The sequence below is a fragment of the Trichoderma asperellum genome, chromosome 2 (genome assembly GCF_020647865.1).
Source record: "Trichoderma asperellum chromosome 2, complete sequence".
Lineage (NCBI taxonomy): Eukaryota > Fungi > Ascomycota > Sordariomycetes > Hypocreales > Hypocreaceae > Trichoderma > Trichoderma asperellum.
The window spans coordinates 247,498-266,932 of record NC_089416.1 but is presented as its reverse complement, the minus strand read 5'-3'; the positions used below and the strand labels follow the sequence as shown (position 1 = coordinate 266,932).

Below are 19,435 nucleotides of genomic sequence, written 5' to 3'. Positions count from 1 at the left end.
GCTCCTCCGTCGATCAACGGCATCATGCCCGCCTGTCCAGGGCGAGAATCCTGACGATACGCTGCGGTAACTTATCGCATCACTTTTTGAGCGGGACTGCGACGTGCCGGCTCGGCAATAGGCTTCATTGACAAGGAGATAACAAGCGGCGGTGCAGAAAAGCGAACAAACTCGAGACAGGACGTACTATACACGTGTGTGGTGCTTCGCATTTCGCATCGCAACTCGCAGCAGCTCTACTATAGTAGTGTTAGCAGTGCCCACATATTGCCGCTGCACTATTATTCAGGTGAGCTATATGACTCCGACCTGGTTCAGCTTCAGCTGGCGCTGATAGTATGCCTTTCGTGAAGAAGCAAGTTTCAACATCACCGCTTCTTAGTGCCACGCTTATTCCGCCCGTCGTGCACCTACCAGGAAGCCAGAATACCCCAGTCTCCAGCCAAGTTGTACAGGTGCTGTACTATGTAAAAACCAGCACTGGAGGCGTGTATACATTGCCCAATGCTTAAATGATTCATGTACTCTGGTGCCATGTAACCCAGACTGTGCATACCACTAGTAGTACCCATTCCGCTGCTATCCACTCGTCACATATACCTAGTATAATAGATCTTGCCGAAATCTAGTTGGCGCCAGAGGACCAGGTTTCTCCGCATGCCACAAGGAGCTGCTGACGCGACAGAGCTGAAAAGGCGCCAGGTGTAGAAAGTAAGACATCGGCACACTAGCCGCAGCTGCAGAAGCCGCCACCAAGTCTCTATTCAGATTCAATCTTATTAGTGCTGCGCATTAGTTTGCAAGCCTCGATTGGTCAAAGTTCGCCGAAGGCTTGTTACGGGACGCATGTCGGTAAATTGATCCCAGAGTGTTTCGGCTTTCATACACGTTGCGCAGTATAAAGTGGTGTGGTGCGGGAAAAGACAATGTGATATTGCTCTTCGCAGGCACCCCGTGCCATTGCATGGTCAAGCATCGTATTGTCAGACATCGAATTCCCAGGGTCAATTGTAACTATTGTCTGATCCAGGAGTCTTTAGTGATGCTGGAATATGCGAAGGATGCTAACAAATTCCTCATCCGCCATGATCCACACAACAAAGTAGACTTCCTAGCTCGCTCAGCGCATTGGAGAGAGCCTCATATGACGCAACAAGATAGTACCAAGATTGGTGAGAATCTAATCGCAGGTGTTGCCTCATGCAGACGCCAATCGATCGTTGTGGGACCTGTCATCGGTCATAGTGATACTAGCATACGGTATTTATGCCTGTATATGATCTTCCCAGAAGCAGGTGATGGGATTGAAAGGACGAAGGTCTCTTCATGGCCGTGGAATTACTAACACCGTGTTCCTAATGCCACAGTAATGATGGAGTTGAACGGGGATTCTGCTCCTAAAGTCACATCGCTGGCTTGTGGGCGCCGTAACTATTCCTATAAACAGAATGCGTCAAGTAGCCAGCGGCACGCAGCCAAGGATGGATGGAGTACCCTGTCCGAGCGTCATCAGCGCTGCTGCAATTATTCAGCCGCACCAAGCCAGCGGAAATAGGAACATGTTAGTGGCTGCCGGCTAAGCCATTCGAATATCTCCGGCAGGCAGGTCCCCCTAGCTAGGAGACGAAAGTAGGTAGCATTGGACGCGGGATCTCCAGGATCCCACGTAAGATCACACATTCGTCCAGCCTTACTGTCCCCTCCATTTCGCTGCCCCTCCACAGGCCCCTGTCCTGCCTTGCGCGCCTCTGTGATAGTCCCACTAGCCATGCAGACAGTCTATCCTAATGCCGGGTTGCTTGTATACTTTGTCAGCGGCCGATAATGACTGACAAAGCACAAAAGAGAGGTGGGAAGCGATAGATGGCGGAATGAACAATGAATTGTCAAGTACAATTCCCTTCAGCTGTGGCGCAATCAGGGGAGAAGCATCAAGCCAGGAAACTCAACAGGGAGTCCCTTTGACGAATTGCCAGATCTGGTCGTTGCACGCACGCCCAAGCTGAAGATGAAGCGCATACTAGTAGCTGACAGCCAGAATGCGGACGTTGATGTTTTCAAATACGAAGGATGCCAACACATTCAGGGAGAAGTGCGTCAAGTCGAAATAATTCGCTAAATGCCCGTTATATTCTGCAGTACTGATACCTACTTGTCTGCGGTGCGATGAATGCAGTCATGGTATAAGCAGTGCCGGGGTGAAGTGCCGATGTGACAACGGCTCATACTGATAATGCGAACCGCGAGGTTTGGTCACGCCTCCCAGCCGCATACACGTATAGTTTCGGCGCATATTATGCGTGGCACGGACATGGATAACAACAGTGCAGGTATGTACTGTCAAGCAGCATCCCAGTACTTCATCCAAGACCATGCAAAACTGCTGACATGCCATGTGAGGGCCCTGAACGTTGCACTGACGGGGAGTGCGAATTCTGCTGCCGTGCACGGCGCAGCCACAAAGAGGCGCATCGTCGTTGAGAATCCCAGCATCCAGTCACCAGATCCTTGCTCAACCCAGCACCAGCTCGCCAGTTATTGTTGAAGAAGGTCTCTGCATATGACAATCAGCGACATATCAACAAGGGATCACACCACGGCACGGGACGTATAGAGTACTTATGCTAGCATTAGTACCTACCCGGTATGTGCAATGTCATCAACCTCCACCAACACCAACACCAACACCATGAGACCCGGTTTCGACCAGTGCCCGCCCCGTTGTCTGACGGAACAAGCAAGACCGGTCCCAGGCCGTCGGGATCAGATCCACCAAGATCAAAAATCAACAGCGCCCTAGATTGATCGATATGATGGTGGAGTCCCGAGTTCCGTCGCTATCTGCATGACCTTGTCCGGAAGCCGTCGACGTCGACGTCGGTCGATACGGCATTTACCCGTGACCGTTGGAGCACGGCATCTTGGCGTGCCTCGGGGAGTATCGCCCGACGCTCACCGAAGCCAAATACCGCTAAATCCATCCGCTGCCCCCAGCTTTATCGTTGCTCTCGCTTGAGCGGAGTTGGATCCCCAGTTCTTCCCCGATTATTCTGATGGACGCTGGAGTGTTGCAGCGAAGCTCGACCAGCCATTGGCTGCAGCTCGGGAATAAAGATGGCGAAACCCCGGGTAACTGGCAATACTATGGACATACTAAGGGTATACTGCGGTTAAAACACGAACTAAGCGTTCATGGCGGCGGAGCTCGATCTCTGATTGGCTGCGACCCGCAATCCCGCTGGCGAAACTTCGGTTGTCCGGCCATATCAAGGCTATACTAAGGATATACCACGGCCGAAGCCCTGGCTAAACACCAATAGCGGGGAACAATCGCGGGGAAACTCGTTCAAGACGGCATCCCTCGTGATAAAGAGGGATGGATTGCGCGCGGCTTTCGGAGAATCCTACCTCTGCTTCATGCCATCAGAGACGATAGCTGCCAAGACGGGCGAGTAAGCCCGTTAGTGGGAATTATCATTGTTGGATTGCTGGGATCTGGCCTGATTTCTTTTACGTTTCTCCGAAGTTCTCACGGCTAGCCATGGCGGACTTCGCATGTTTTATGGGCTCGCTCTCTATTTTTGTCTGGCCGACGGGTATATAAGTCGCCATGTCTGTTCGTTTTGCGTGGGAGGTTTCTTGGAGATCTTTTAACCATTCTCGTGTGCCCTTGAAGACTTTGTTCCAATCTCTCGGCGTGTTGTTCACTTGTGAGATTGCTCGCGTCTTACCCTAAAGTCTCTCTGAAAGACTCGTGTACTTGAGCACCTCCTTTTTTTTATAGAGCGGGATACCCAAGGTGTCCCCGTGGTGTATTAGAGAGAAAAAGGGTGTCTCTCAAATACACGCTGATTTAATCTAATTTTTGTTTTCAAATATCAAATATCACTCTATCGTCCAACCATGGCTGACATCGATGTCGAGGCCGTGTTAAAGAAGCTTACCTTGGCAGAAAAGGTCGACTTGCTAGCAGGTGAGCTATACATAACACTACAACAACAACAACACATGATATCTTCTCTTTCAACTACCCCCAACTCCCCCCTTTTTTCTTTATTTCCACTTTACTCTGAATCATATATAAACAAACAAACAAACGACTAACAACCATCTCTAGGCATCGATTTCTGGCACACAAAATCCCTCCCCAAGCACGGCGTCCCTTCACTGCGCTTCACAGACGGCCCCAACGGTGTAAGAGGAACCAAATTCTTCGATGGCGTCCCCGCGGCCTGCTTCCCCTGTGGCACCGCGCTCGGTTCCACCTTCAACCAGTCGCTGCTCGAAGAGGCAGGTAAGATGATGGGCAAAGAGGCCATCGCTAAGAGTGCGCATGTGATCCTCGGCCCGACTATCAACATGCAACGCTCCCCTCTTGGCGGGCGAGGCTTCGAGTCCATTGGCGAGGATCCCTTCCTCGCAGGGCTGGGTGCCGCGGCGCTTGTCCGCGGCATCCAGAGCACCGGTGTGCAGGCCACTATCAAGCACTTCCTGTGTAATGACCAGGAGGACAGGCGAATGATGGTGCAGAGCATAGTCACGGAGCGAGCACTGCGCGAGATCTATGCTCTGCCCTTCCAGCTGGCTGTTCGAGACTCTCAGCCGGGAGCGTTTATGACGGCGTACAATGGCATCAACGGCACATCATGCAGCGAGAATCCGAAATATCTCGACGCCATGCTCCGCAAGGAATGGGGCTGGGACGGTCTCATCATGAGCGACTGGTATGGCACGTATAGCACAACCGACGCTGTTGTAGCTGGACTCAACCTTGAGATGCCCGGGCCCCCACGATTTCGGGGCGAGACACTCAAATTCAACGTCTCCAACGGAAAGCCATTTGTCCATGTCATCGACCAGCGTGCCAGAGAAGTGCTCCAGTTTGTCAAGAAGTGTGCCGCTTCTGGCGTAAAGGAGAACGGCCCTGAGACCACAGTGAACAACACCCCCGAGACAGCAGCTCTGCTCCGAAAGATTGGAAACGAAGGCATCGTCCTGCTGAAGAACGACAACAACGTCCTTCCCCTCAAGAAGGACAAGAAGACGCTGATCCTAGGACCCAACGCCAAGCAGGCCACATACCACGGCGGAGGCTCCGCCGCCCTCAAGGCCTATTACGCAGTCACTCCCTTCGACGGCATCAGCAGCCAGCTCTCCTCAACCCCTTCATACACCGTCGGCGCCTACACCCACCGCTTCCTCCCCGTGCTGGGCGAGCAGTGCACAACGCCAGATGATGTTGGAGCTGCCGGCATGCGCTGGAGAGTCTTCAACCAGCCTCCCGGCACCCCTGACCGCCAGCACATTGACGAGCTCTTCTTCACCAAGACGGAGATGCACCTGGTGGACTACTACAACCCCAAGGCTGCCGATACATGGTACGCAGACATGGAGGGCACTTATACCGCCGATGAGGACTGCGTATACGAGCTCGGCCTTGTCGTCTGCGGCACTGCCAAAGCCTACGTAGACGGCAAGCTCGTCGTCGACAACGCCACCCACCAAGTCGCCGGCGACGCCTTCTTCGGCTCCGCCACCCGCGAAGAGACGGGCCGCGTCAACCTCGCCAAGGGCCAGACGTACAAATTCAAGATCGAGTTTGGCTCAGCGCCCACCTACACCCTCAAGGGCGACACCATCGTCCCCGGCCACGGCTCCCTCCGCGTCGGCGGCTGCAAGGTCATCGACGACCAGGCCGAGATCCGCAAGTCCGTTGCCCTGGCCAAGGAGCACGACCAGGTCATCATCTGCGCGGGCCTCAACGCCGACTGGGAGACCGAGGGCGCAGACCGCGCGAGCATGAAGCTCCCCGGCGTGCTGGACCAGCTCATCGCCGAGGTCGCCGCCGCGAACCCAAACACCGTCGTCGTCATGCAGACGGGGACGCCCGAGGAGATGCCCTGGCTGGACAAGACGCCTGCGGTTCTCCAGGCCTGGTACGGGGGCAACGAGACGGGCAACTGCATCGCCGATGTCATCTTTGGCGGCTACAACCCTTCTGGCAAGCTGTCGCTCAGCTTCCCCAAGCGCCTTCAGGACAACCCTGCCTTCTTGAACTTCCGCACCGAGGCCGGCCGCACACTGTACGGCGAGGACGTCTACGTCGGCTACCGCTACTACGAGTTCGCCGACAAGGACGTCAACTTTCCCTTTGGCCACGGCCTCTCCTACACCACCTTCTCCTTCTCCAACCTCAACGTCTCCCGCAAGGACGGCAAGCTGAGCGTCTCGCTCTCCGTGAAGAACACGGGCTCCATTGCCGGCGCGCAAGTCGCCCAGTTGTATATCCGCCCGGTACAAGCCGCCAAAATCAACCGTCCCGTTAAAGAGCTCAAGGGTTTCGCAAAGGTAGACCTTCAGCCGGGCGAGACGAAGACTGTGACGATTGAGGAGCAGGAGAAGTACCTTGCTGCTTACTTTGACGAGGAGCGCAACGAGTGGTGCGTTGAAAAGGGAGACTATGAGATTATTGTCAGTGATAGCAGTGCTGTCAAGGATGGTGCGGCGCTGAAGGGATCGTTTTCAGTAGAGGAGACGTTCTGGTGGTCTGGAATTTAAGAGGATTTGAGTAACAACAAATATATATATATATATATATATATATATAGGTATACAGGTATAGCTGATGAGTGTGATGACAACTCTAAAACAGCGTTTTGATGAAACTTTTCTATTCAGCTCCTTGCAAATTATCGGATTTAGAAGACTCGTGCTGCACTACATTAAATCAAGTAATAAGAATCAAATAGTACACTTTGCCGGCTCAATACTTCTCTCTCAATACTTCTCTCTCAATACTTCTCTCTCAATACTTCTCTCTCCTCTCCCCAATACAAAATTATCTCGCAACATATGCAACAGCAAATCACTTATCCGCATGATCGTTTAACCGTAAAAAGGAGAAGAAAAATATTCGCTTGCCCATCTTTTCATCCAACGTTTAATAAATCCCATGACATAGAGAAATCCCTCTCCTCTGTTTTCATCTTTAAAATAGCAGTTAACCACGCTACCCCGGCTATCGCCACTCCGATGATACGTATGGAAGAGCTCCTCGCCCCGTCGGCTTGATCCGCAAAGGTGAAGAGAAGTCAGCACTCCATCACGTGAAGGCCTTTCCCCTGCCGCCGCATCAAGCCCCTGTACCTAGGTTCCCTGGTACATATGAGAATGGGGGCTCATGGGTCTGCGCGCAGAATCACTCTGCACGCGCCCAAGCTAGGGGCATACTTGTAAGTCTTCTTGTCGTATGACTGAAATTTCGCCAAAGCAATCGCATGCATGTTGCAGTTCGTATCGGAATACTTGTTGCAGCGAGTAATATTTGAGAGTATCCAATCATGGCGTATGCGTGTCCAGCATGCTCATTGTCATGATGATGAAATCAATCTCTCATTGAAATTTCCCTCCAATCAGCACAGCATCGCATGCCCAAACATCAAAGCCCCGGTAGTAGACCCCCCTTGGAGCTGGAAAACAGACACGAAAACAGATAATATTCATCTTACTCAATCAGCTCGTGATCGTCGTTGCACCGCACGTTGGCAACCACCTCCGGAATGCTCGCCTCCCGCAGAATAAACCCATGCTTCTCCACCACATTTTCTCCCCCGGAAGGGCCATATTGGTAATCCATTCCGTCATCTTGGAAGAAGTACTGGTCTCCTCTAAGCCACCGCTGGAGGCTCAAGGCCGTATTAGCCGCGCTGATGGCGACATGCCAGTTCTCCAAGCCCATAGTCATCCAGCCAACGACAGACAGGGTCTTAATCATTCGGGCGGGTGGAGACGCGTGGCAGCTTGGCACGGCAGCTGCCATGACCCAGATGAATACGCCAACAGCCGTCTTCCAATACGGCACCGAGACCTCCCAGACCAGTTCCCATAGCTTGAGGAAGTCGGTTTCGCCTAGGATCTGAGTGGTAGGTACACGAGCAATGATGGCGCGGTAGTAAATTGAAGCCGTTACACGGATACAACGGTACATGGCATCATTCTTCGTCCTGGCCAATCGGGCACTGGCAGTTTCATCCACCGGAGCGGGTGGCGAGCCGCTCATGGATGCACTATCGTTGCTTCTGGGGGAAGATGAATCGTAATCAGAACTGCTTGCCGGGGATGTACCCGCCCCCTCGTAGCCCGTCGTTTCCCACTGGATATCGTCTCCTTCTTCGGCTCCACGTCCCGTACCATCGTCCTCTTCGTGGAGGGGAATATTCTCCGGCATCTGATCTAGCTTGCTAAGGGCCCACAATGCTGCTTCCTTGACATGGTGTAGCTCTTGTGTAGTTGGTGATGGAGGCAGGGCTTGTACCATCTGTATGACAGATCTTACGTCGTCCAGGATCTGGGCCGAGCTTCGATGGAGTTTCAACGCCGACGCCGGGTCGATAAACATTGGCCATCCTGATAAAAAGGGGGAATTAAAAGAGGTTTGATACGGAACCATGAAGTCATCTTGAAATTCAAAGCCGGGTTGGCCGTAGATATCGGGCTCAATATCGTGAGCTATGGCGATAGCAATGTCGTGGCTAGACAGATTTGAATATTCAGCAGCGTTCTACATTGAAACCTGAGAAATGCGCTCAAAGACCATGCAAAGGTACTCCTAGCGATGCAAATGCAACGGTGGAATGGGGTAAAAGGCACGTTGGTCCGTAGCAATGTGACGGACCGTTTCTTTCAAGACTAAAGGGGTGGGGAGAGGGGAGATTATTAACCAGGGAAGAGGGTTTTTGATGCAACTCACATGAGCACTGTCTTGGCTAGGAAACCGCCCATTCCTAGATCCTGCAGGCCGCCCCTCATTCGCAACATGGTCTTGAGGCCCGCCATGTGGGCGCGCAGTTCTTCAGTGGTTCCCCAGTACCATGAATCCATGACCATCTGGGCGGTTCCCATGATGGCGGCGTCGCCCGTCTGCGTTCTAGCCGAGCTCAAGTGCTCGTTTAGCATGCGATGGACCACGCCTTTGTAAGCCCAAGCAAGCATCTTGGGCACTCGGCCTGTTTCCTTGAGGAAGCATACTGCCGTATATAGTACTATCTGAAGAAGGAGAGGATCTTTAATTGATAGCGGAACCCAATGCTTCATAAATCGACTCTCAGGGTCAGGATTTCCATCTATAGAAGCCTTGAAGCGCGATAGGAGTTGGAGGTCTGCAGCAGAGGAAAATTCATGTTAGTTGGACACAATATACCTCGTCTCTCTATTTGCTCCTCAAGCCCTTTGATTATACGAGGGACTTGAGCTATAGCGGGACTGCTTCTCAGATAGAAAAATCAAAGACCGCTTTCTACATGCACACACATGCATGATAATTACACAAAGAGAAAAGACGTGGGGGGAGAGAGAACAAGGGGGGGGGGGGGGGGGGGGAGGTTGTCACATACGTATTCGGACGAGCTCAATATTTAGCCTGGTTGGCTCCATAGGCAGGTTCCGCAGTTGATCGTCCAGACCCCCAAGCATGGGAGGTGGCCGGGTAGCCTGCTGGAAAGCGCGCAGAAGTTGAGGGCCGTCGATGCTCCATTCGTCATTGACAATGCGATTAGTGACTTTAAGGCGGGCCGACAAAATCAAACGTAGCATGGCAAAGACGGATTTGGGTCTAAGCGTGCCCGTTTCGTCTGTAACTACGATGCGGAAAGGATCTGAAACAGAGCCGGGAGAAGACGAGTGCGCATCCTGGTGGTCCGGTATTTCAAAAGCAGCTTCTCTTTCAGCGCCTAGCGGTGGGCTGTCGGCCAGACCGCCGGCAGCGACGGCCCCTTCAACCTGGAGAATTGCATCTTGGATGTCGGACAAGTTGAGATGGGCATACGCATTGCCCTGTAGCACAACCTTGACATTCTTGGAGCTGCTCCTTGGAGATCCGGACGCCGTGGGCCTGAAGGTTTGGCGGTGATGTCAGCTTATCATCCAACACAGGCACATGCTAGCGAGAAGCAGCATGAACAGGCGCGCGCATGAGTTTACGCCAGAACGATATAGGGGATTGCAAAGGGGGGTTAACAGCAACATTATAAAGCACAGTCCCTCCCTCTCATCTCCCATCCCTCGCTTTTCTTTTTCTTCCATGCCCTTCTCGTCAGGCCGCATGGCCATCCGATTGGGGGAAGAAGAAATCTGCCGGCATGGTATAAAACGGCAGTCCTGTAGCGAGCCAAAGGGAAGTGGGTTGAAGCTTCGGCCTTGTGGGGGAGCTGAAGTGTAGTCTGTCCATTCCCCACAGGCTTTCTCCGAAGTCCCTGTCTGCCCCCAAGAAGAACGGCTGGCTGTGAGTGGAAGAGACGTGGGAGGGATATGCAAGAAGTGGAGGGTGTCCGTTTTTTAAGGGCTGCCGTGCTGTTGGCGGGAGATTGACAACTAACCTCTTGACGTTTCGTTTGGTGGTGTACTCGCACGTCGGCTGCGGGAATCGGCGCGTACAATTGCTACACGGTCTTCCTTGGTCGCACTACGAGCAAGGTACGAGTCAGCCCATGTTCTTGAAACTTCTTCTTTTCATTCCTTGATTCATTCATTCTCTTCTCTTCTCCCAACTGGCATTCGCATTCTGCCCGGCTCTTAGTTTTCTTAGATGCTACTGGCTGGCAACGGGGCCGGACGATGCCCGCCCATGCCAGCCTAAACCGCCAGGGGGTTCGGACATGATGATACTCGTCCATATCTAGGGCTGCCGACGGGGGAAGCGCCCCCAGAAAAAAAAAAAAAGGCTCTGGGTAGCAGCAGCGGCACTCTGTTTAACTGACCTTTTGCTTGCGACGTCGACACTCGGTGCACGAATTGCCCCTAGCCTTGATGGTCGTGTTTGCGCCTAGGCGGCGCTGATGGGGTAGAAGCCCCTGCACCTGCATTGAGTCGGACATTTAAGCTGGGCGGCGCGACCGATGGCGTAGCGAAGAGAGGAAAAAGCGGCTAATAATCAGAAATGACGCCGGCGATGATGATGCGGTGAGCGCCTGGGGCGAATAAAAAAAAAGGAAGAACAAGGAATAAAGCAGAAAATCCCGTTAATAAAGCGCACGCTTCCCTTTCCCTGGTTCTTGCGGAGTCTTTGGATTTTTTTTTTCTTCTTCTTCTTCTTCTTGTCTTTTCTTCTTCCCTTCTCTTTTCCTATTGTCTTTGTCGTAGCTAGACAATATGCTGCGACCTAAAAAGAGATGACGGCTTTGACGGTTCGCGCCGCGCCTCCAGCCGCAGATTCGTCGAGTTCCGGCAGCCAGTCAGCCTCTTGCGTCGGCGCAGAAAAAAAAAAAAAAGGTGTGGACGTCGTTTTGCATAAATTGAAACCGTTTGCGGCTCTAGCGTGCAGGAGCTGCAGTCAAAGTCGGACAGCAAAAAGATAAGCCGTCGGTCGGCAGATGCGGTGACCTTTGCAGGAAGCTAAACTTGGCAGCTGAGGCTCTGCGCCAAAAAAAAAAAAAAAAAGAGACAAGCGAGCGTTTTTGCCCTGTCTCGTCGCAACGCTGGATGCGCCGAGTGAGGGGAGAGTTTGAGGAGGGAAATGAGCTGGTGGCCGGCAGCGAGGCTGGAGAAGAGGAGAAGTCCAAGTTAACAGCAGAGGGTTACACAGGAACGGCAACGAACCCCCAGAGGGCAGGACAGGATGGAACAATGCAATGCGCACGTCTCGGCCTTGTGTAGCGCTCACGCCCTTTCCCTGCTGCGCACAGACGGCCCCAAAGACAAGAAAGAGAGTTGTCGAGCCGAAGGATCTGCCTGTGTCTGTGTCGCGAAGACAAGACAAGGCCGAGGTGTCAAAGAAAGAGATAAAGAGGAGCAGAAAAGGGGGCGGGTGGTCGGTAGAATGAGTGGTCGCCCGCGGTGCAGCAGCGGCTGTCTCGAGTCGCTTCTTCCGCTGCTTCTGCCTCTCTCGTCCCGTCTGTCTCTTTTCGTGTTCTCTGACTATGGCGCTCGGCACGCTCCGAGCATCTCCTGACTGGCCGAGCGATGGGATGGGATGCAATGGGATGCAATGCAATGGCCGCTCTGAAATCGAAACGAAAGGCGGGAAAGCAGCTCCAGAGAGACTCAGCGACTCGGGTGAGGGCTCCAGACGTCGGGTGTAACGCCAGCAGGGCCCAACGAGCGTGTACGAGGCCCGGCAGCGCTGCAAGAATCTCGATTGCCCGGCCTGGTGATTGGGTGGCTTGACGGCATTCCAGGGAGATTTGAGATTTCGAACAAGGCCCTGCCCAGCTTTTGGTGGTCCCGGGCCTGCTCGCGTCTCCGGATTTGCGACAAGCGATGCGGCCTGCGGAGAATTGTTCCGCCTTGTTCCTTTTAACCCTTCAATCTCTTTCTGATCCTTGATCTGGACACCCCCCCTTTTTTTTTCTCACTCGTCTCGTCTTTTTTTTCTTTCTCTCTCTCTATTTCTCATGAAACAAAGAGGAACATGATACAGGCGCAGGCGCGGGATTTGCGTTTCAAAGAGCAGGGCGATCGGACGGGCGAGGCGCAGAGACGGCCAAAGTCAAAAAGGGCGATACAGAAGCCGGACGAGGAGAAAAAAGAGACTAAAAGGAATGGTCTGATCTGGCCCGTGAACCGGTCGGTGGCTGACGGGCCGTTTATTTAAGTGCTGGACCGGATTACTGGAGCAGCAATCAATAGTAAGTCGTAGTGCCTGTTTTGCTGCTTGTTTGCTAAGTAAGAGGGATTGGGCGATGCTTTTGCCTGTCAGTCTTAGCGCCGCCAGGGAAAAGAGGGGCCGCAGCTGTGCTGTGCTGTGCTGCCAGACGAGATGGAAGAGCCTCATCAAGGCCACGCAGCTCCAGGTTTTTTTTTTTTTTTTTTTTTTTTCCGGCCTCCTCTCTCTCTGGTCTGTTCATCTCCCTTTGGCGCCACTGACGTTTTATTTGTTTTGATTTTAAACACATATATTAGGGGTGCATGTAGAGGTACAAAAACACCCACGCACGCATGCATGCACTCGTATAAAAAAAGGAAAAAAAAAAGTGGCGTTGTTGCAGTGCATCGCAGCAGCCAGAGTCGCTCCCTGCATGATCTTCTTCGACACCCACATTCGGCGCCGTCTCGCCGTGCAGTGCATTAGCACAGCGGTAGAGGCACTGCCAGCCCACTCCCGTTCCTGAGCCTTTAGTGGCCCCCCCAGCGTGCTAAAGGGCTCTGACTGTGGTGAGTGTGGGGTTGCTGCGGAGTTTGCGTCTTTGTTCAGCTGAGAACGTTTATTTGGACATGCCATGCAAGCGGGCTCAAAGCATCAGCAGCGCAAGCCCAGGCTGTTTGATTCACATGTCTGCGCAGTTGTTTGTATGTTGATTTACATACATACCTAGTAGTAGTAGTAGTAGTAGTAGTAGTAGTAGTAGTACCTAATCGTAGAGGTATCTGGTAGCAGTTCTCCATGTATCCCCCGCTGCTCCATTAGCGCTCGCAAACTGTCCTCTCTTTGTGAGCTAGTCGACCAACATCGTTGCGCCGACCATCACCGACCAACAACACTCGGGTGGAGAAGACCTTTTGTCCATCAAACGGCTCAGGCCGGTCAGACAGAATGTCATGGAAACTCTGGGGCCTTGCGTGCTACATGCGCGTCGAATATTGGCCCTCGACTTGGGGGTGATTTGCTAATGAGTCTCGATAATCATGGACCTAAGAAGCTGCTCTATGCAAGTACCTACTAGTAGCAGTGGAAGGATGCCGCGCGCAACAAGTAACAAAAAAGTCTAGATCGTCAGATTCCACATCTGCTGCACGTAAGCAGAGATGGCCGCTAACAGGCTGCACCGCATATCCTTTATCTCGTCAGCCCTCCCTGCTGTACGTAACGATGCATCCCCATCGTCCCATCATCCTTTTGGACGGCTGTCCAACGACGAATCGCCGTTGGCGTTTGCCTTCTGGCCTCGTAGCCAATAAGCAGCGGCAGACACACTGAGAATTAACCCTGCCAAAGCCATCTTGCCTCTCATAGGTCCATCCCAGGAAAAAGGATGCCATCCTCTTAAACAGGCGGCATCACGCTGCTGCTGTCTTATGTCGCGCATGGTCTTAAACTCAAGCCACCGCTCCTCATCGAGAAAGGATCGATAAAAAACCCCTGCGGGATTCAGATTTGCATGATCATCTCTTGTATGCACACCATCTCATATCTCATCTGATTTGAACAGTAAAAAAAAAATTACTTGTGAAAAATTGGCATCAACGCGGTATGGCGGACCGTCAGGTCCATCCTCATATTTTCACCCAGGCCAGAGTACGTGGGTTTACCCTTCTGAATTTCGTTTCATAATTCTTGAAAAGCTATACATGGCTTATTTCATTTTCCCTAAAAGACTATTTTATATTCGAATTGCCGCCTCCGCTGCCCATGGTATCAAAGCAAGACATAGTCGTAACAACTCAAAAGATCCAATTCCTCTCTCACCCCCTCTCTCTCTCTCTTCGAAGAAAAACACCAAGTAAGAAATATACACAAAGAAAAAAAAAAAAAGAAGAAGAAGAAGAAGAAGAAGAAGAAGAAGAAGAAACAAGCATCTCAATCATACCCCTCATCGTATCACCAATTTAATATCCAGAACGCCATTATTTCCCTACTCTTTTAATTTATTGCCCACTTGTTAATACTGCAGATACTCTGGCTTCCGTGCCATGTTGATGGGAGGCGGGCCGTCATCATCGTCGAGAGGATAAGGTGGGATCGAGGTCTCCGAGTCTCGCGGCCGGTGACCATATTCATGTATAGGCGTCTTTGGCGGCAACGGCGGCGCCATCTTTGCGGGCACTGCCGGCGGCTCCATTTGAACTGGCGACTTGAGTGACAGCGGTGCCGGATACTTTGGCTCCTCGTCCGGGCCCATAATGGCAATCTTGTCGTCGGCAAACTGAGGAATCCTGTACTGGCTGGGAGACGACATGTCCACCACATTAGGGGGGGTCCGTCCGTAGCGAGAGTGCCCGGTGCCTGGTCGGATATGGTCGCCAGAGACTCGGGGCGACGACAGGGTATTTGCCTGCAGGTGTAGACTGTCTGGCGCAGAATCAAACGACGAGCGGCTCGGTGGGCTCTGTGGGCTGTGTGCAAAGGATGCCGGCATGTCGCCGGGCAGCTCGACCGCAAAAGGTTGCTCATAGTTGGTTTCTGAAGTCGACTTGACCAGCTCGGGCACGTTGACAGAGTTTCGCTCCCAGCGGAGCTTTGCTCTGTGGATTTTGGCAAGCCTTGTCGAAATGCCGTGGATCATCGTCTGCTCGTCTTCCCGCGACATATATCGTCGAGTGCCGGTGCTGATTTCACTGAGTCGGTTCCACTCATTCATGCCAAACTCGCCCACTCCCACCTCGACGTTTAGGCGGTAGTAGTTTTCAATGTTGACGCCTCGCTTTGCCAGATGCTCCCGAATCATGTACTCATGAATCTTTTCGCAGCCTTCAATCTTGGAGATCATCTTTCTTCGCGCCTCGGCAAATTCGCCCAGGAATCCCTCGTACCACACTTGCTGGTTTCCGTCGCTCCCGCGAGGCCGTCTTCCAGTGCCAACGCTGACAAACACTCCCACTTCTCGCCCTGGCCATTCGTTAATCACTGCCTCATCCAGAGCCTCGGGTGCGGGGTTGAAAGTGCCGGCGCCATCGTCGTGGAATATTGACTGGCCAATCTGGACAGGCTTGAACGCCAGGCCGATTGAGCAAGTTGCACGTCCAGCCTCCCAGATCTTGCAGTCAAACTCTGGCGGGGGCTCTTTGCGTGAATCGTAGGACCGCAGCATTACTGGGGGTGAGCCTCGCGAGGATCCCTTGTACATTGCTGTTACAGCGCTGTATTATTCATGTTAGCCTTGGTCTCGGAGATTATATAGATGGAAAAAAAGATAACCCGGGAGGGGCTGGCTTGTATCCCTTACGTCTTAGTTCTATTCTCTCGGGCGTCGTATAATCTTGCGTTCCCGTTTCCATATTTCAAGTTCATAGCCGGTCGAGTCGATACCTGGCCGGAAGGGTGGCGTGCGCTGAAACTAAGGGTACTGGCGTTGCTAGTGTGCCGCTTTACGGATCCTGAGCTTGAGCGACTTGACGAACGAAGGGGGTTTTCGACTTCTACCTCGTGGTCGTTGCCTTCCTTTCCATAGACTGTGTGTTCCCAGACTCCCTGCTTGATGGCCTCCTCAAGCTTGCTGGCCTTGAAGAGCGTAGATCGGTACGGGATACCAGCGATAGTCTTGTCCGTCTCGAACACCATTTTGGTCATGCGAACGTACAGCTCCTTGCAAGTCTCCAGGTCCAGCCGTAGCCTGCCCAGCATGATTGCGATCAAGCCGCCGGTGCCTGTGCCGACGATCAGGTCGAAGTGCTCGCATGGCTTCGGGATTTCGTGTCGTTTAGGTGCGCGACCTTCGGTTTCGACGAACGTTCGGTGCATGAGTTCTTGGATGATGATGAGCATAGAATAGCCTCGAACACCTCCTCCGTCTACAATGAAAATGTGTGTTAGTGTTAGCAGCGCTCTTCACTGGTCGCGAAACCATAGAAGCAAATAAAGCAGAGGTTCCCCGTACCGAGAGACAAGATGCGCAGAGGCGGCCCTTTGGTGGTGTCCGACCTCCGGACTCCATATGAGTCCATCATATGTGCGATTGTTGATGCGAAACAGTCGTCGATGTGCGCGCAATACCAAGGATCCGCCGGGTTTCGAGGTGGAGGGTGAAAACAGTTCACGAGCAAGAGTTGCGTCGAGAATGTAGCGCGCAAAGACCCAAACGAGCGCAGTCGCCCAAGTGTAACTTTATGTATCAAACGTCCCAAGCGTCGAGGCCGCCGCTTTTTTTGGTGTGCGCTTTATCAATCGGCCCCCGCTAAGTTCGGATGCGCTGGTTTTTTTGGTGGTGGTGTCGCTTTGTCGCCGTCGCAATGCGGATTAATCTGAGGTCCGCAGAAATCGAAAACGTTGAAGCTTCGCGAGGAATGTATCGTGAGGCGCAGTGGATAATGTGTCACCCAAGCCGGTACGGAAAGTAAAAAGGACAAAGAGAGAAAGAGAAAAAAAAAGATTTAAGAAAAACTACAAATCTGGCCGTCATTCAATGATTCATTTATGATAATCCAACGTGCCGTGACGCAATCGCCCGGATATACGAAAGTAGCTTCTTTCAGGGATGGAGGGGACCAGCGAAGCGAGGGGCGCAGCGCCGAAGAACCACTAGGCAAACGTCACAGGGTCCTTTAGGCTCTTCCGCCCAGCGGGTTGGCGGATTTCATGGCGCCTGTGGACCCTTCCAGACAGCGCCCTGGGCTGGCTAGAGAGTGAGACGAACGGCTGTGCGTGCGCCGCTGGGCAGCGAAGATCAGGAACGGGCTTGCCGGGTCATGCGAAGCTACAAGTACCGAAGCTGCCGCGCGGGAGGGCGACATCATGCAAGCAAGGCATCAGGCTTTTTGCTGTCCGTCATCTTGGAGGTTTATTTGCGGCGAGCTGCGTGCATTGCATCTCAAGGCCGGGAGCCGTGGAAAGGGGCCGAACGCGAGATGGAAACAAAGAAGCGGAGAGAAGCCGAGATGGAGTGGGAGGCTGGCTGATGGCATGGAGGAGTTACCAGTAATACTTCTGCCTGTAGCCAAGAGCCCAAGAGCCCACGAGCAAGAGGCCACTGATGCCAAGTCTTACCAGTTGTCGTCACGAGGGAAGTCTAAAGTAATGTGACAGCTTGGGCGCTGGTATCATCGTATCATCTTATCATTCACTCTTCTTGCCCTTCATCTCGCCTGCTCCGTCTATTGATGGCTGGTGGATTATTCTCAAAAGTGAATACCTCTACTCGCAGAAACCCTTCATCCAGCGCCTTCTGTGGGTCGATCGGCGCAGCCTCCTTCTGGTAGTCATCGAGCTAGGCAGAGACAGCTTCCAGAGACGGAAAAGCAAGCCCCGTGTGTGTGTTTCTCGGGGTTTGTTTCGTGGGGGGAGCTTTTGAGCCTTTTGGGGCTGTGCAGATTGGGCGGATACAAAGCAAGACGATCTACGGAGAGCGCCACGTGATGCCATGCCATGACTGAGATGCCAAATCCCGTTTTCCCAATACGGAGTGCCTTTCGTTCTATTGCATTATGAAGCACTTTGGCTCTCACAAAGTGCCAAAATAGTCGATGCTGGTTGAGCGTGGATATACTAGTAAGTACATCTTCGCATCTCTATTCCACAACATACCTTGCCAAAAGCAGAGGCAGTACATACATGTACTTGTAAGTAAGCTGATAAAAGGGCCTTCTATGGAATGTCATGATTACACGCATTCAAGCTGCGCCTCCCGTGCGCGCTCAATAAAGAGATTACGGGCGGTAGGGGATACCAACAGGAAGAAAAGCCACGGATATGCAAAGGGCGCCATATATTTAGATTGATTGTGACATGCTGCCCTTTCTCACCACTTCCCGTATGTAGCCAGTCTGCTAGCATTACACTGTACCTTACTTGTATGAGGCATGCGCATGTATACAGAAAACATGTATACAGTACAAATACTGAACTCAACGCAACATTCACCTGCAAACTGCTTTACGTCAAGATTTCGTGCCACAAGATTTATGCGTAAAGGAGCATCTTCCGTCACCAGAAACTTAATTCCAGAGGCAAAAAGCCGGTGAGCGTGAGCAAGGATGACTTCCTTTCTCTAGCGCTGGCGTTACGAGGAGGCGCAGATATACTAGAGAAGTGCTGCCCTTGGCATGTGTAATCATGAGGTACCCAGACTGTGTCCTCCGTACGTAAATGCATTGAAACAGTATTACCTTTTCAATAATTTTTACATTCGCGGCAGCAATATGAGTGAGTAATGTCCGTGGTAGATAGGCAGGTATAGGTAAAGGCTTTGCATGTAGCCTTGCGGTCTTATTGTCCCTGCAGTTTGGGTGGGCGGGATCCAGAGAGAAGCGGCGTGGATAAAAATAGGAATGTGGCTGGTGATTGGCGCTTCTATGCCTTTTTACAACTGTGGCTGACGAAGTCAATTACGCGTAGGCGCCACAATTTTTAGCATCTCGGGCGTGGTGGCGAGCTTTTGTAGCTGAACAAGTTCTTGTGTTGTTAAATGTCTGAATGCCCGTAACGTGGAACCAAATAGCCGTGGGAGCGTCAACCACTAGAAGCTCGGGAAGTGTATGGCATTGTCTGATTCGGCGGCTGTTCATACGCCAACGTTTCATGCATCGCCACCTCGCGTTTTTGTGGGAATTCGGATCCCCGAGTCAGTGGCTCAGCCTCGCCGTACGACCCAATTTCACCGCCTTTGTGTACTATTAGGTAGGTATTGCACGGCTTGCACGGCTAATAGGGGCACAAACATTCCAGTTGACGATGCCTTTGGTATATTTCGCCTTTTTTTTTTTTCCTTTTCAAATAGAATCTGACAAGAATGGCACCAAGCTCGAATCATTTAGTACAAAAGCGTGAGGTATAACGGCAGTGGTACTTTAG

The 19,435-nt window shown here is 52.3% G+C and overlaps 3 protein-coding genes across 4 annotated transcripts; 1 reads left to right on the top strand and 2 right to left on the bottom strand.

The window, feature by feature from the left end:
* Positions 1-3,341: 3,341 nt before the first annotated feature.
* Positions 3,342-6,558, top strand: TrAFT101_002385 (uncharacterized protein; the record flags this gene model as incomplete). The annotated part of the gene is made up of 2 exons (XM_024909454.2): positions 3,342-3,973; positions 4,118-6,558. The coding sequence occupies exons 1-2, from the start codon at positions 3,904-3,906 to the stop codon at positions 6,556-6,558; spliced, it is 2,511 nt and encodes an 836-aa protein (XP_024763463.1). The 5' UTR covers positions 3,342-3,903.
* A 120-nt stretch (positions 6,559-6,678) lies between these two features.
* TrAFT101_002384 (uncharacterized protein) lies at positions 6,679-12,718 on the bottom strand. Of its 2 annotated transcripts, XM_024910902.2 has the most exons (5): positions 10,755-12,718; positions 10,374-10,459; positions 9,393-9,889; positions 8,750-9,158; positions 6,679-8,531 (listed from the first exon to the last, which is right to left on the bottom strand). In XM_024910902.2, the coding sequence occupies exons 1-5, from the start codon at positions 10,869-10,871 to the stop codon at positions 7,505-7,507; spliced, it is 2,136 nt and encodes a 711-aa protein (XP_024763462.1). In that variant the 5' UTR covers positions 10,872-12,718; the 3' UTR covers positions 6,679-7,504. The 2 variants fall into 2 exon arrangements, with proteins under 2 accessions (XP_024763462.1, XP_065982694.1); XM_066126590.1 differs by lacking the exons at positions 10,374-10,459; positions 10,755-12,718 and having other exon boundaries at positions 9,393-10,097.
* Positions 12,719-14,176: 1,458 nt separating this feature from the next.
* TrAFT101_002383 (uncharacterized protein) lies at positions 14,177-17,557 on the bottom strand. Its single transcript, XM_024899288.2, has 3 exons — positions 16,527-17,557; positions 15,876-16,440; positions 14,177-15,789 (listed from the first exon to the last, which is right to left on the bottom strand). The coding sequence occupies exons 1-3, from the start codon at positions 16,594-16,596 to the stop codon at positions 14,592-14,594; spliced, it is 1,833 nt and encodes a 610-aa protein (XP_024763461.2). The 5' UTR covers positions 16,597-17,557; the 3' UTR covers positions 14,177-14,591.
* Positions 17,558-19,435: the final 1,878 nt, after the last annotated feature.